Below are 17,541 nucleotides of genomic sequence, written 5' to 3'. Positions count from 1 at the left end.
AGAACCAGGCTCCTCTGTTCACAGGATTCTCCAGGCAAGAATACTGGAGCGGGTTGCCATTCCCTCTCCAGGGGATCTTCCCGATCCAGGGATCAAACCTGGGTCTCCTGCACTGCAGGCAGATTCTCTACTCCCAAACAAAACAAAGAGTTAAAAAAAAAAAAAAAAAAAAGAACTAGGGTTTGAGTCCTGATTCTACCCAAACTGTTTCAGCTTCTGCCCTTGGGTGAGTCATTTATCAATTCTTTTGGTTTTGAGGCAAAGATAGCAAGCCCAGTCCTTGGACTGTTGACTGTTTGAGGGTCGACACTCCTAAACCCCTCCTTGTTCACAGATCAATGACTTATTCCTACACCGACTTCATCTGGCAACAGAAGTGAGCAAACTCTAATAAACGGCAGCGTGGTCACCCCTTACGAACAACAGACGCAGCGAGAATTAACTGGCACAAATGGGTGCCCGCTCCATGACCACATTCACCTGTAGGTCAGAAACAGGCCCAGTCTCTGCTGTTAGAAGTCAGGATGCCGATGGGACGGGGGAGGAAGGTGAGGAGGGGAGGCTTCTGAGGTCACAGCCTGTTTACTCACCTCCAGTTACAGGGGTGTGTTCACTTCATGAAAACTCATCAAGCTGTGCGTTTAAGATTTACGCACTTCCCCTGTGTGTATATGTGCATAGTTTTTAATCAGGTGATTTAGGGGAAAAAAAGCCCTGCCCGCGGGACAAGTGGCCTTATCTGTTTACTTCCCGGTCCTTTGACTTAGCCGGACACAATTGTGTCATCCCTTCTAGGAGAGTCTCAAATTGCCTTTAATCTGGAGAACAAAAAAAGAGGGAAGAACAGGACGGTGGGGCAGTTCTCCGGTTTTACATTTTCTTTGGCCCTCCCTGGGGACTGACTGCTTTATACAAGCTAAAAGGTATTCAAAGGGTGAGTCCAGACGTTTTAGAAACACGTGTTCTGCCCTTTTCCTCCATTACCAGGAACGTCTCCCTCACACAGAGTGAATCAGGAAAATACGGATCAACATGCAAACTAACCCAGAAAACAGAAACTGCGCTTCTGAAGAATTCACAATCACTGGGATAATCTGAAGTTCCTAAAAGTTCCCCGTCACATCATTTCTGCTCTCTGCTTCCGCCAGAAGCAAAGCACGTATTGGCTTAGCCAAAAAGTTCGCTCATCTGTATCCGCAAGCCCTTACAGAAAAGCCCAATAGTGTGCTAGCTGCTGAGTTGTGTCCGACGCCTTGGGACCTCCTGGACTGTAGCCCGCCAGGCTCCCCTGTCCATGGGATTCCCCAGGCCAAGAATACCGGAGTGGGTAGACATCCCCTTCTCCAGGGGATCTTCCTGACCCAGGGTTCAAACCAGGTTTCCTGCATCACAGGCAGATCCTTTACCAGCTGTCACCAGGGAAGCCCAATCAGCACACATTGGGGTGAGCAACTATTATACTCCTCATCAGACTAATCTAGCACAGTCCAAATTAACAAACCAACCATCCAAAGCACAACCTGGAAATGTGACCACCGTAAACTCTGTAAACACAAGGAAACATCTGGAACCGGTGCCTCCTCCCTGGGGAGCACGCGGGGTGTGCTTTAGGTTACGGGAGCGGGTGGTACTCAGCTCTAGCACACATGACCTTGCAATACGCTTAGGGAGACTGGACTGTCTAAAGAAAATCACTGAAGAACTCATCCATCGGTTTAAAATAAAAGTTTACCACTGACACCAAGAGACTCCTCACCTACAAATAACTAGGAGACGCTTCCTGCATTAAGCCTTCTTAGGCGGCCATACGAAAACACCACGGACTGGGCGGTTAAACAACAGAAATTTATGTTCTTATCATTCTGGTGGCTGCAAAGTCCCAGATCAAGGTGTCAGCAGATTTGGTGCCTTCGGAGGCCTTGCTCCTTGGCGTGCCGATGGCCACCTCTGTCCTGGGTCCTCGTGGCCTGTCGTCTTGTCCCTGGTGTCTCTCCTCTCATCCTAAATTCCTCTTCCTAGAGCACCACTCAGCTTGGTTACGGGCTCGCCGTGATGACTCACTGTAATTTGATCCCCTCTCTAAAGGCCCTGTGTGCAAACACAGTACTTTCTAAAAGATGCACAGTTAGGACCCTGGTGTGTAAATTCAACCAGGGATACACATCAGCCCAGAATACTTCCCAAATGCTCTATTCCAACAGCTCAAGGCTTCCTTAGTCGAGAAGCTGAACTCAGAGTTGAGAACATGGTCCAAACGTGAATTTCTTGCCCAACGGGTTTTTCTTTTATTTCTGTAAAGAGACGATGACTCACCTTAAGGACAACAAAGGCCACGGCCATTCACAGAACACGTACATTCCACTCATCCAGGGGTTCCTAACTGCGGCGGTCCTGCCCACTCCTACTCCCCCACCCCCGGGGGCGCGGCAACATCTGGGGGCCCTTCGGGCTGTGCCAGCTGGGGGACCCTAGGTTATAGGAGGGCTACTGGCCTCCAGAGGGTGGAGGCCAGGGTTGCTGCCCAAACTCCCACAACGCACAGGACAGGCCCCACGGCAGAGAACTGTCAAACCGAAGACGTTGACGGGGCGGAGGCTGAGGGCTAGCCAAACCCTGACGTCTAACCTGGCCAAACCCGACTTCATCCGTGGCCCAGCAGATGGCCGGGCAGAGGGAGGCGCCCTGCCAGGCCCGGCTCCACGGGGAGGGCACTGCTCCCTCCGCAGGTGGCTTCTTTCTCAGGCAGGGCAGCCAGCAGGCTCCGCCCCGACACAGGGCAAACGCCACAGAGATTTAAGGGGAAGGAGGTAACAGCCTTCAGCTCACCCCAACTGCCAGTTCACACAAGAAGCCTTTCTTTCCATGGGGCCCCTTCCAACTGTCCTTTCGCACAATCCCCTCAAACCTTAGACAATGATTAAAGCAACGATAAGATCCCCGATCAACAGGGCAAACCAACCACGGTTTTAAAAGCATTTCTTTCCTGGATGACTTGGCGAAAGAAAAAGGATTTTTTAAGTCTACAAATAACAACTGCAGGAGAGGGTGTGGAGAAAAAGGAGCCCTCCCACACTGCTGGGAATGCAAACCGGTGCAGCCGCTCTGGGAAGCAGTATGGAGGTTCCTTAAACACTGAAAACAGAGTTGCCATATGACTCAGCAGTCCCACTCCTGGCCACACACCCGGACAAAACGGTAATTTGAAGAGATACACGCACCTCCAAAGCCCCCTGCGGCACTGTTCACAGCAGCCAAGATGTGGAAGCAGCCTAAACGCCCATCAACAGGAGAGTGGATAGAGAAGATGTGGAACCAAACACAGTGACATGGCTAAGCCATGAAACAGAAGGAAATGGACTTCCCTGTGGTTCAGTGGTTAAAACTCTGCACTTCCGATGCAGGGGGCACGTGCTGGATCCCTGGCTGGGGAAGACCCCCCATGCCGTGGGAAAAAAGAATGAAATAATGCCACCTGCAGCAACATGAATGCACCTAGAGGTACCATTCCAAGTGAAGTAAGTCAGACAAAGACGAACACATGATGTCGCTTCTGTGTGGAATCTAAAGTATGATCTAAAGGAGCATCCATGAGACACAAACGGACCCACAGACAGAACAGTCTGTGGCTGCCAACGGCGGTGGGGGGAGGGGTGCAGGAGGGTGGCTTGGGGATTTCGGATCGCTGTGGTTTGTTGTTCAGTCGCTCAGTGTGTCCGACTCTTTTGCGACCCCGTGGACTGTAGCCCACCAGGCTCCTCTGTCCATGGGCATTCTCCAGCCAAGAATACTGGCGTGGGCTGCCATGCCCTCCTCCAGAGGATCTTCCCGACCCATGGATTGAACCCAGGTCTCCCGCACTGCAGGTGGATTTTTTACCAGCTGAGCCACAAGGGAAGCCCAAGAATACTGGAGTGGGTTGCCATTTCCTTCTCCAGGGGAACTTCCTGACCAAGGAATCAAACACAGGCCTCCTGTCTTGGCAGGTGGATTCTTTACCACTGAGTCACCAGGGAAGCCAGGTTTGAGATTAGCAAATGCAAACAATTATACACAGGATGGATAAACAAGGTCCTACTATATTCTGTACAGAGTCATAATGGAAAAGAATATGAAAAAGAATGCATAATGCATGACAGAATCCTTTTACTATAAAGCAGAAACTAACAACATTGTAAATCAACTATACTTCAATAAAATTAGAAAAATAATTTTTTAGAATTTTAACTCTATTAGCACAACCAGCTTATCCCTCTTCTTTCCCCTTTGTAACAATACCATTATATTTTTAGACCAAGAGCACCATGTCAGCACAGGCCAGCGCTTCCTAAATGTCAGCCATGACGCGAGCACATCTACAAAGCTCCCCAACTACTACTGACTTCATACGTCTAAACTGACTCTGTGTTTTTTTTACTGAAACGTATGAGAAAGGCAACTTCCTGTCACTACTTCAAAAAGAAGACAAGTATCGTTTGGCATAAACAGAAGGAACCATAAACATAATTGCAAGCCTTTCAATGTTTGGCCCTGAGCCACCTAAAGTGATCTTCGGTGATGCTTTCCACAGGCCAAGCTCTGAATGCGTAAATCAATCTTTCAAAATCACATAAATTCAGCAAAAGCTCACTTTAAAAAAAATCAGCACCATTCTCTTTGACTTTCCTGGTAGCTCAGCTGGAAAAGAATCTGCCTGCAATTTAGCAGACCCTGATTCCTTCCATTCCCGGGTCTGGAAGATCCCCTAGGGAAAGGACAGGCTACCCATTCCAGTATTCTTGGGCTTCCCTGGTGGCTCAGATAGTAAAGAATCCGCCTGCAATGCAGGAGACCTGGATTCAGTCCCTGGGTTGAGACTATCCCCTGGAAAAGGGCATGGCAACCCACTCCAGTATCCTTGCCTGGAGAATCCCATGGACAGAGAAGCCTGGCGGGCTACAGTCCTTGGGGTCACAAAGAGTCGGGCAGGACTGAGTGACTAAGCACATTCTCTCCCTTTCAGTAAAAGTCATCAAAAAGATATGCTACGATGGGTTTTCTTCTTTCCAAATTAAACCAAAGCCCAGTCGCTTTCGGGAGTGAAGCTCGAGCCACTCCATGGCCATTCCCAAAGGTGGCCTTCATGTTTGGACAGCCCTCACGAGTGACTTCCATCATTTGCACCTGGGTAGAAATATTGAGAGAACTTTCTACGCTGAAAAGTAACAGCCCAAAAAGTCTGAAGATGGCTTATTCCATACCCTGTGACCCTGGCTCCTCCTTCCCACTGACTGCACGCATGGGGGCCAGAGGTCAAGCTCAAAGGGCCGCCTTGCTGCCCTGGGGCTGGTGTGCAGCAGGCGCCCTGGCCTTCCTCGGTCCTGTGCCCACTTGCTCCCTTTCAGCATCTCCACCTGGGTTGGTGTGTAATTCCACAGCTGATGTCACCACCTGTGCCCACCTGGGCAGGGAGCACTGGTCTGGTTTTGGTCAGCACCGGGGCGGGCCCACGGCAGGGAGGCCGTACCAGGAAATGGATGGCACCGGTGCAGCGGGGCTGGCAGAGGGCACAAAGGCCGCTTCCGGGTGGGCCGCTGCCAACGCCTGCCCGGGCTGTTCTCTCATCCAAGGCAGCCAAGAGCCCATCACAGGAGTGGACGGGCTGGCGCCCCTCGGCGGAGGGAGAGAGAGGCAGACAGAGGGCACCCAGTCTCCTGGCCTGAGACTCCCCTCTCCTGGCACTCACGTCACAAGCCCCTCGGGCACCTCCAGCCCTGCCTTCAGACCACACGGCTAAGACAGGCAGACTTGATCCCCCCAACCAGGGAAGACCGCTGAGCCAGGAAAACACAGGAGCAGATGGTTAGTGAGCAGCACTCCAAGAACGTCCAACAGGCGTCCTTCGGACGTAGAGCTGAGGACGCCGAGACTCCGCCTGGACCAGCTGGGAAGGTCCCTTCCGCCCCATTCTCAACAGCAGAGGCGGCTCCGTTTCTTTATAAACTGGAGACCTGCTTCAGGCACGCTTTCTCTCAACAAGGATTTACAGCCCTTTCAGTCATCTTGGCCCCTGTGGAGGCGGCTAGGAGGAGGACTTGTAAAACGACAAACATTCTGCAAGGCTGCGGTCCGTGGCCATTTTCGCTGGCTACAAGCGGGGCCTATGGAACCAGAGGGGGCACACAGCCTGAAAACTGAAGCTATACTGGGCTTCCAGGTGGCTCAGTGGTGAAAGGATCCCCCTGACAATGCAGGAGATGCCAGTTCAATCCCTGGGTCAGGAAGATCCCCTGGAGGAGGAACTGGCAGCCCCACTCCAGTATTCTTGCCTGGGAAATCCCATGGACAGAGGAACCTGGTGGGCTACAGTCCATGGGGTCCCAAAGAGTCGGACACAACCAAGCAAGCGAGCAAGCACATGTGTGCTCACACACAGTCACACACACACGCGCTCAAGATAACACTGAGTTCTATCTAGGCAAGAGACGTGCTTATGTGTACCAAACAAAGAACAGCACAGTAACTCCGGGAGGAAAACGTGACACAACCAGAGTAATCTGGGGAAAGGCAGCACGCCTGTGGAAACAGCAGCGTGATTCATGCCAAATTGCAAAGCAACTTGTTTTGCTAAGGCCACTGGACACAGAATCCGACTCTTGGTGTGCCCTTCAAGGATTTAAACTTATTGAAAAGTAAATAAAAGTGTAGACTTGTTCTCTTCTTTAAAAAAAGAAGGATGTGTTGGGCACCTACTCCGTGCCAGGCTCCATGCGATGGTGACTAACCTGTCCCCAGCCAGGGCCCCTCAGTGTTCCCAGCTGAAGGGTCACACAAGGACATGTCTAACTGCAACTGAGCAAAATAGAAGAGGAGCAGGCGCTCTGAGAGGCTCCCAGAATGGGACCCGCTCTGCAGAGGGGACGTCAGGCAAGTCTCCCCTGAGGACCTGAGGCCTCAGTGGGATTTAATGGAAGACGGAGCTTCGGCCAGATGAAGAGGGGAGAGGAGGACTTTCCAGGCAGAGGACAGCACGTGCAGAAGCCCTGCGTCCAGAGGGGGCCGGGAGGAGACAGTGAGCACAGATCACGTGGCTGGACGCGGTGGAGGAAGGGGCCGAAGTGTGCTGAGATCAGCTCAGGAGGCGGCAAGGGTCCTGGCAGTGCCGTTCGACAGCACTTCGGGTAACGGCGGGATTGCTGGTCTCTGGGCCAACCTGTACAGCAGGCGCTGGCCGTGTGGGGACTGGACGCTGAAACGTGGGACTGAAACTTTAATCTAGTTTTAATTATTCTAAACCGGAATTTAAACAGGAGGCTAGTGACTGCCGTGCTGGACAGTACAGGGCCAAAGCGCCTAGTAAGATGGTTCCCTGGAGGGCTTTGAGCAGAACATGCCCACGATCAAAGCATCTGGCCATATCTGGGCTTCCCAGGCGGCTCAGTGGTAAAGAGCCTGCCTGCCAGTGCAGGAGACGCTAGTTTGATCTCTGGGTCAGGAAGATCCCTTGGAGGAGGGCATGGCAACCCACTCCAGTGTTCTTGCCTGGTCAATCTCATGGACAGAGAAGCCTGGAGGGCTACAGTTCATAGGGTCGCAAAGGGTCGGGCACAACTGAATCGACGTAGCACACACATTCTGGCTGAGAGGTGGAGACCTCACTGGACAATTAAAAGCTTGGATGAAGGGTATCAACCGATGATGATGAAGAAGACAAGGAGGCTGAGCCAGTGGCAGCAATGCTGAAGAAGAGGAACAGATTCCAGACCAACTCAGGGAGCAAAAGGGGGAGGCCCTGAGAAAGGATTAGCAAAGGAGGAGGAGGCTGAAGGCAGCATCCGGATCCTGGGAGTCAGGGTTTTGCCTTGAAGAACTGGCACACCATTCTCCGTGCATGGGAACACTGGAGGAAGACCGGCTCGCAGTGGGAGCCAGGCTGAGAGGAGGACTCAGGAAGACGGCAGAAGGACTTGAAGGTCACTGAAGCCATGGGTTCAAAGTGTTAGTCGCTCAGTCGTGTCCGACTCTTTTTGACCCCACTGACTCCAGCCCGCCAGGCTCCTCTGTCCATGGAAATCTCCAGGCAAGAATACTAGAGTGGGTAGCCATTCCCTTCTCCAGGGGATCTTCCCAACCCAGGGATTGAATCTGGGTCTCCTGCATTGCAGGCCAATTCTTTACCATCTAAGCCACCAGGGAAGGGCTCCCCCATGGCTCAGTAGGTAAAGAATCTGCCTGTAATGCAGGAGACGCAGGAGATTCGGGTGCAATCCCTGGGTCCAGAAGATCCCCTGGAGGAGGGAATGGCAACCCACTCCAGTATTCTTGCTGGGAAATCCCATGGACAGAGGAGACAGACAGGCTACAGTTGGAAGGGCTGCAAAGAGTTGGATGTGACCAAGCGACCGAGTCTGCACACACAAAGCCATGAGCACACACAAGCTCAACCCAGACTTCCAAAGGCAAAGAGGGCCAGGAGCAAGCCCTGAGCAACCACAACTCTGAACGGGAAGACAGAGGAAGATGACACCAGGAACCCACAGGACCACCATGGAAGAGCCAGGAACGACCGACAAACTCCGTCTCAAACGCTCACCGTGGACAGGAGACAGGGAAGCATGTCCGCATGAAGACTTGAATGTTCTTAGTGATACTGTTTACAACAGCCAAACACAAGACATAACCCAAATGTCCATCGTGGTGAAGACATAAAGTATGGTATACCTACACGATGGAAATCTTTAAGCAATAAAAGGGAACTTTAAAACCGCTGCGTTAACAACTCTGCTCAATACTCTGTAACAGGGACTTCCCTGGTGGCCCAGCGGCTAAGACTCCACTCGTCCAATGCAGGGGGCACTGGTTTGATCCCTGGTCAGGGAACTAGGTCCCAAGCTGCAACTGAGTTGTCATGCCATAACGTAAGACCCCACATGAAGCAATAAAGAGCAAACAGCCCGAGTACTGCAGCTAAGAACCACTGCAGCCGATAAATAAAATTTTTTTCAAAAATTCTGTAACAACCTAATTGGGAAAAGAATTTGAAAAGGATACATGTATATGCAAAACTGAATCCGTTTGCTGTACACCTGAAACCAACACAATACTGATAATCAAGTGTACTCCAATATAAAATAAGACGTTAAGAAAGAAGCAGGCTTACAGAGAACGAACTAGTGGTTACCAGTTGGGAGGGGGCTGTTGAGGGAAAAATACAAGCTACTGAGTGCAGGACAGGCTCGAGGATGTATCACAACACTCAGCCAGTATTTTGCGGCAACTGTAAAGGCACAGGGCTTTCCAGGCGGCGCCGGTAGGAAAGAACCCACCTGCCAATGCTCGAGGTGTAAGATCCTTGGGGTTGATCCCTGGGCTGGGAAGATCCCCTGGAGGAGGGCATGGCAACGCACTCCAGTGTTCTTGCCTGGAGAATCCCATGGAGCCTGGTGGGCTATAGTCCAGGGGGTTGCAAAAACGAGTCAGACGTAACTAGGAAGTGACTTAGCACATAAATGGACAGTGACCTTTAAAAACTGTATTAAAATTAAAATTACAAAACCATTCTGTTAAATGACCCCAAAAAAAGCAGATACAAAGACAACACAGTTTATGACTCCATTTATATGAAATTTCCAGAAAGGGTAAACCTATGGAAACAGAAATCAGCCTGGGATTAAGGCATGAGAGAACTTCTGGGGGAGATGGAGACGTTCAAGAACTGGACTGTGAGGAACTACAGAAACTCTGTAAATTTAATTTTTAAAAAATCAATGCATTGTACCTTAACAACGGATGCATTTTATGTGATATAAACTAACCCAAGTGTAAGCTGCTCAGTCCCTTCGGACTCCGTGACCCCGAGGACTGTATCCACGTGGACTGTTGCCCCCTCTGTCCATGGGATTCTCCAGGCAGGAATATTGGACTGGGTTGTCATTTCCTTCTCCAGGGGAACTTCCCAACCCAGGGATTGAACCCGGGTCTCCTGTATTGCCTGGTCGCTCAGACAGTCAAGAATCTGCCTGCAACTCAGGAGACCTGGGTTCGATCCCTGGGTTGGGAAGATCCCCTGGTGGAAGGCATGGCAACCCACTCCAGTATTGTTGCCTGGAGAATCCCATGGACAGAGAAGCTGGCGGGCTACAGTCCACGGGGTCGCAGAGAGTCGGACAGACTGAGCGACTAAGCAGAGCACACAGCACTCCTGCACTGCAGGCGGTTTCTTTACCGTCTGAGCCACCAGGAAGCCACCAACCCCAATAAAGTTGTGTGCCCCCCCAAAAAAAGCTGAAGTAAACTGTAAATAGTCAGCTGTTTCTTAATTCAGTTCACATCCAAAATTTCCTTGTTCCCCAAGTCCAAATACATGGAAAAGTCAAAGCATCCTGTCCAATTTGGCCATGAGAGCCCTTATCATTACTCAGGAAAGGCAAAGTCTCAGTTCTGCCCAACCTGCTCTCTACCTATCACACCAGGGCACCTACTTATCTGGCTGGAATCATTTATGTGGTTAATCATTTCCTGGATTTGATCAGGAGACAGCAATGAAGTCTGTATTTCTCAACTTCCCACCATCAAAAGTCCTTCTTCTCAAAGGAGCGTTCCAGAAACTACCAAAGGCAAACCTCACACAAAAATCTAATTATCACTATTTGGCCCAGCAAATGTCTAAGACGTATTGAGTGCTTAGTGTTCCAGATTTACGATGGATTAAGTCTCAAACAATCCTAGGAGGTACACATAATTACGGGGTTCCCTGGTGGCTCAGATGGTAAAGAATCCACCTGCAATGCTGGAGACCTGGGTTGGGAAGATCCCCTGGAGGAGGGCATGGCAACCCACTCCAGTGTTCTTGCCTGGAGAATCCCACGGACAGAGGAGCCTGGAGGGCTACAGTCCATGGGGGTGCAAAGAGCTGGCCATGACTGAGCGACTGAGCACATAAGCACACACACAGAATTACTGTTAGTCCCTCTTTACAGGTGAAAGAACTAAAACCCAGAGAGGTTAAGTAATTTCCCCCGAGTCACACAGCTACTGAGTGGCAAAACCCAGGCTTGCACGCAGTTCTCCAATCCTGCGCCCATGCTCCTAACCAGTATCACCAGGAGGAGGATTTCACTTAGCCAGAACCAAAGCACATGATGTCAGAAAAAAGGTTTCCAGAGATGTGAGGCAAACGCTCATGTCCTAACAAAGCCACTGCAATAGTTTTCTCAACATCAGGATGTGGTAACTTTCTCAAGACAGAAAAGAGCTTTGGGGCTACGGGATTCCTCCAGCAAATCAACTGCATGTCTTGGCATATGCTGAGTGATCCCAGCACTAATTATACTCTGTCTCCTGGGGCCTGTGGCACCTAGGTTTTTGGTTTCTTTAACCACAAAATCCTCCAACCATCCTACAGCTTAGAGCCATTAGATAAAAAGAGTTGATCAGGTTCAAATCCATCCCCCCACACTGACTATCCCTATGACCTCCAACAAATTATTTAGCATCACGGAACGTTAGTTTCCCTGGCTATAAAATGAAGAAACTAACTCCAAAAATTCACACAGTGGTTATGAGGATTTAAACACAGCCCAGGTGGCGCAGTGGTAAGAATCCACCTGCCAATGCAGGAGACACAGGAGTCTCAGGTTGATCCCTGGATTGGGAAGATTCCCAGGAGCAAGAAATGGCAACCCACTCCAGTATTCTTGCCTGGAAAATTCCATGGACAGAGAAGCCTGGCAGGGGCTGCAAAGACTCAGACACAACTGAGCAATTAAGTATGCATTTACCTCAAGTGCCCAGCAGAGAGTCTGACCATCACAAATATGTTTGCTTCTTATTTCTTTACCTCACCTCCCACCCTTAAATTACAAGAAGGCTTTCCAAAAGTGTTTCCAGATACCAAGATCCCCAACTTGACATGGCTACTCCTAAAAATGCAAATACAAGAACATATATGCAAACACCTGGAATTCCAGAGACCTGACTTGATAAATTAGCTCCCAGGTGGCAAATTCCAAAGGAGAAGCAATCCTCCACTCCAATACTAAACAGAAACCTTTTTTCCCAACTGTTGGCACACTCCGTCTGGGCCCCTATGCTAAGGATGCATATTTCTCCCATGGTAATCATCACTTTTAAATAATTATTTGCATTTTCTCTCTTGCACTGAATGGGAGGTTCTCAACTATGCGGACACATTAAAACCATCCAGGGAGCCATGAAAAATAAGGCAGATAAGACAGATAAAGATAAAGGTCCCACTCCAGATTTTTATTTCAAAGGTCAAAACCGCGGCAGGAATGGTAATTGTTAAAGCTGCCAGGGTGATTCCAATGCACAAGCAGCGACAGGAGGCCCACACCTCTGGTCAGGGCTTGTTTAATTCAGCTTTGCACCCATCTCCCAGCACAGCCTCCACACACAGTAGGCATTTTTATAACTGTTGCATGAATTAATAACTAGAGTCCTCAGAGTCCACTGATCTTATAAACTCATTAAAATATTCACTGAGGGTGTTATTACGCGCAGGCCCTCCTCCAGGCATAGGGCTCAAGCTGTCACCGTTCTTTAGCCTCGAGAGGTCGGGACTAAAACGTAGGCCAAAAGTGAAGAAAGCTGTGGAGGGCAGTTCACCTCTGGCTCAGAGATCCTGAGTTCAGTCTGCGTTTTGCAGCATCTTCGCAGTGGGCCCTGACTCCGCTGGGCCTGTCTTCTACCAACGGGGCCTCCTCCCCGGAAGGTTTAAGGAAGACTGGGGACAAAGACCCCACAAAATGGCAGCTGGCATCATCCCTTCCCCCACTTTTCAAAAAATCCCACTGACACCTAGTGAAGTCACCCTAGGGGTTCATCCGGCCCACGCCCCTGCATCAAGCAACCGACGCGGCACAAAGCGGCCGCCACCCGGGAGTGCGCGGGGAGAACCCGACGCCAAAGCGCAGGGCTGCCCGCGGGGCCCGGCCCCGCCCAGCTGCCTTCTCCGGCGACTGCAGCCCCACCTGGGCAGCCTCGGGAAATGCACGCTTCCAGGTCCCACCCCAAGCAGTCACCAGCGGGCCGGGGCGGGCCAGGAATCGGCATTTTAACCAGCTCGCCTCCCCCCGCACCCCCTCCCCAGGTTAACTCTGCCCCGGTGATGCCACAGCCCCTTAAAACCTCAACAGGTCAGCGCCCTCCTCCCAATGGGAAGCTGTCAGGGCGCAAAACACCCGCGCCTCCGCTTTCCGAGTGAGTGCAACCCTCACGAGGCGGCCCAGGGCCCTTCCTCTGCGGAAGGGTACAGCAGGTGGCAGCCGCCGCCCCTGCCGGGCAAGGCTCCTTCCTCAAATTGTGGGGACCGCGGGGAGGGGGTGCAGGCGACCAGCAGGAGCTGCTCTCGCCCTCCAGCGGTCCAGCCGGGGCCGGGCGGGGACCCCGCGGCGGGTCTGCGGCGGGGGCAATGCCAACCGAGAATTTCCCGGCTCCCGAGGGCGGTTCCAGGCGAAGAGCGAGGTTCGATATTGACCAAATCGGAATTACGAAGACAAGGCGTAATGAGGAAACAATAAAATGGATAGAAGGCGAGGCTGATCCCAGGTCCACAGCGCCGGGCGGGCCCGGCCTCCCGCGGTGCCTAAAGCAAGGCGGGCAGAGGTGCCCGGCAGCCGGGCGCTCGGGCCCGAAAGGGACGCGATCGCGCCGCGGGGCCAGGCCGAGCGGAGCCGGACCGCTCCCCGCCCGCCCCTCCCCGGGCTCGGCCGCCGGCTCATGGCGCCGGCCGACCTGTCAGGCCCGGCCCGGCCCGCCCCGCCCGGCGCCGGGCTGCGGCCGCGCGCGGACAAAGGAGGGCGGCCGGCCCGCGCCCCGCTCACCCGGCGCGGGGCCTGCTGTCCATCCGCTTCTTCTGGCGCACCGGCTGCAGCGGGATGTTGTCCGTCATGTCGCCCGCCTTGACCGCCGCGCCCCCAGCGCAGCCTGGGCCGCCGCCCGGTCCGGCCTCCGCGCCACCGCCCGCCGGCGCCGCGCCGCCCCGGGGGAGGAGGCGGCGGCAGCGGGCGGGCCGGGCCCGCAGCGACGGGGCGAGCTCGCGAGCGCCGGGCCACGCGCGGAGCCGCCCGCGCGGCCCGACCGACGGACACGGGCGCACCATGGGCCCGAGCTCCGCGCGCCGCCCGCCCGCCCGCGCCGCGCCTGCCACGGGGGCGGCCCGCCGGGCCCGCGCGCGGCCGCCGCAGAGGCCCCGCCCCGGCCCGCGCCGCGCGCCCCACGAGCGCCCACCCGGCCGCGCGCCCCCCGCCCACGCCCCGCGTGCGCGCGCCCGGCCTCCCCCCGCCCCCGCGCACGCCACTTTCACCCGCACATGCCCGCCTGTGTGCACACGCACACGCCACCAAGCTCACACTGCATCCATCCTCTCACGGGCTCACTCTTGCACTCACACGCGAGCCACACACACACACACACATTCTCACCCGCTCCCCCCTACCAGCATCTGACGTTCAGTCACTCTCGCTCACGCGCACAAGCACACACCTTGCCACCCGCACACCACTGTCCATCCTGGACCTCACCCACGTGAGCCCCAGGAATCACAATCACAGGGACACACTGCCTCAGTGCTCTCCAGACTCCCTCAGCCACCATCCTTCACCATCGCTGGCCCCTCACTCTCCCACCTGGATCCTGAAATTCCCCATCACAGTGTGCACTCACACACCTGCACACCCTCCATCTCACACTCACCCCTCACCTGCCTCTGGGGCTGACACGTGTGCTCTGTCACACAGACACATTCAACCACACTGAGACACACACAGTGACTCCTCCGCCCAGACCCGCGTCCACACCTACCTCCTCTCCCAGTGTCCAGGATCCACTCACTTTCCAAGGACCCCGATAAAAATTTAAGAACAGAAAGAAAACGAACAGTGGTGTAGGAAGGAGGGAGGGAAGTTAAAAATCCACGTGTAATGAAAGAACCCCAAAGTGTAACACCGTGTTAACTAACCTACTGCAACTAAAGGGAAATTTTAAGTAGCTACACCTAACACATCTGATGTGGGATGTGGGTGCCTTTTAATTTGTTTGCTATGAATAAGGGCAAAGCCACCAAGCATCTGTCCAGGGCCCTGAGTGAAGGAAGGCGGATACCAAACCAAGAAGTGTGACTTATCTCATGTCCCGATGAAGTTCCTCAAGAAAAGCATGTCGCTAGAGGTTGCTGTATTGCACCTTTGAAGGGGAAACGGCATTCTTTGGCTAACAGACCTGATCTGCTCTGCGTCGTGCAGGACGGTGCCAGGCACACGGCAGGATGCACAGCCAACTCTCAGGAAAGGCTTATGGAGTGGAGGCAATGTAAACACCCTGACCCACCAATTATGGCATCAGAGGGGGCCCCACCCTCTCCCACCTGCTCCCCAGAGGTCCCCTCTCAAACCCCACCCACCTCAAGGCCTCTTCTCCACTCCACCACCACACAAGGGGACAGAAAAGACCAAAGAGATCATGGCCCTTTAATCCAAGGGCCCCCACACAGCTGGGAGCCGATAAACGCTAGCTCGTGTTTTTATCAAGCACCTAAAACGCCATGGAATCCCTTATCTCATCCTCCAAGCAGCCCTGCCAGCTGAGTCTAAATGAGCACACCCATTTCACAGATGAGGAAACAAGACACTCAGAGCGGCCTGCACAAAGCAACGTGGTCAGGAAGGAACAAGACTGGGCTCCCAGGCCTGGTCTTCTCTGCTCCAGAGGAAGGAAAGATGCCCTCCAGTGACCAGTGGAACCAGTGATCCTGACATTTCCAGGCAACTACGAATCCTGATCTCAAACACCTTCCAGCTCCCTCTGGTCCTCGGGGCGCCCACCTCTGGCCGCCTTCACTCACCAGGCTGTGCCCTCACTGTCTAGGGTACAGAGTAATAATAGTGGCCCTTCATCTGAAATCCTGTATCACTTCAGCACCTCACAACTGTAGAACCAGAGGCAACTTACAAACAGTTGGGCCTCAGTTTCCTCATCTGTAAAATGGGGGGCTTCCCTGGTGGCTCAGATGGTAAAGGATCCCTGCATCAGGAAGATCCCCTGGAGAAGGGAATGGCTACCACTCCAGTATTCTCGCCTGGAAAATCCCATGGGCAGAGGGCCTGGCAGGGGTCACAGAATCGGACACAACTGAGCAACACACACACATACACACACACGCGCGCGTGCGCGCACACACTGGCCTCATAGGATTGTTGGAAGGATTAGAACCAATTGTGTACACACAGCAATTGGAAAGCTGCATACATACAGGGAGAATTGTGGGCGCTCAGGATTGTTGCAAGAATTCGGGGCAGTAATAGCAAAATGTAAAGCAGTGCAATGCATGTCACATAGTAAGTTTTCACCAAGGTTAGTGATTATAATTTCTCCTCCTCCTCCTCCTATAAATGTTAGGATTTTTTACTAATTAAAGAAACAACAAGGCTTCTCTGGTGGCTCAGTGGTAAGGAATCTGCCTGGCAACGCAAGAGACATGGGTTTGATCCCTGGTCTCAGAAGATCCCACATGCTGAGCAGCAACTAAGCCCACGCTCCACAACTGCTGAGCCTGTGCTCTCGAGCCCAGATACCCAGCTGCTGAGCCCACGTGCCCGAGAGCCCGTGCTCTGCATCAAGAGAAGCCATCGCAGTGAGAAGCCCAAGCACCACAACCAGTCTCCACAACTAGAGAAAAGCCCTTGCAGCAACAACGGCTCGGCACAAAGAAAATAAAACGAAAAAAAAGTAAAATTCTTTTTTTAAAATAGTAAAAAATAAAATAAAAAATACCATCAGTGTTATCAAACGGGGTCTCCAGACAACGTTCTAGGTAGATTTTTGAACTTTAATAATCATTTCTGTAGGAGTAGGTGCAGAGAGCTCCATATACCCACTCCATATCCACCCTGATCCCAAACCCAGCAATTTTCCTAACATTTTGCATGATTGTGGTACATCTAAATGGATCTGAAAATTCTCCTCGTCTCTACTTTCTGCTTTTTCTCTAGTCAACAGGTATCATTTTTTAAAAGTTTTTCTTTAAATGAATTTTGAAAAGACCAAGAGCCCCTCCTAATCTCCAAAGGTAAAAATATTTTCATATGAAAAGAGAGGCACTTTTTTATTGCCTTTGTATTTTCCAAATTTCTGTGTGCTTTTATAATCACTGCAGAAAACAAAAATGACTCCCTTCCAGGAAGGCAGTCCCTGAGGAAGGGAGGCACTTAAAGGCTTTTATCTATCCAGATACTTGTGTGACATAGCAGAGGGCCTGTGGGGCTGGAGGGAACAGTGCCAGGGTCCAGGAGAGCAGCAGAGTGGGGCAGTGATGGGGTGGGGCTGGGGGGAGGGCATCAGAAGCCCTCTTCCCGGCTCGGCCCTGCCTTCTCCCGACGGCCCTAGAAACAGCTACCTTAGGGTCCTGCTTTCTGAGGAGCCCCTTTCACGGCCTTGGACAGCCCTGTCCACCCAACAGGCTCTGGAGCAGGCTCCATCCAACAAGTCACTGACCCCTAGATACCTGGAACAGAATGATCTTTGACAGACAAGCCAACCTAGTCCAGC

The 17,541-nt window shown here is 52.6% G+C and overlaps 1 protein-coding gene across 3 annotated transcripts in view; it reads right to left on the bottom strand.

The window, feature by feature from the left end:
• ATP9A (ATPase phospholipid transporting 9A (putative)) overlaps positions 1–14,171 on the bottom strand; it is a 125,053-nt gene extending 110,882 nt beyond the window's left edge. For 2 of the 3 annotated variants that reach the window (XM_070381026.1, XM_070381025.1), the window contains exon 1: positions 13,821–14,171. In XM_070381026.1, the coding sequence (XP_070237127.1) occupies positions 13,821–14,098 (278 nt within the window). In that variant the 5' untranslated portion in view covers positions 14,099–14,171. The remainder of the gene's footprint in view (positions 1–13,820) is intronic. The other variant, XM_070381024.1, reaches the window with a different exon arrangement.
• Between the last annotated feature and the right edge of the window lie 3,370 nt (positions 14,172–17,541).

Source organism: Bos mutus, chromosome 13 (genome assembly GCF_027580195.1).
Source record: "Bos mutus isolate GX-2022 chromosome 13, NWIPB_WYAK_1.1, whole genome shotgun sequence".
NCBI classification, from domain to species: domain Eukaryota; kingdom Metazoa; phylum Chordata; class Mammalia; order Artiodactyla; family Bovidae; genus Bos; species Bos mutus.
The sequence above is the reverse complement of the archived record's forward strand: the minus strand, read 5'-3'. Positions and strand labels throughout refer to the sequence as shown.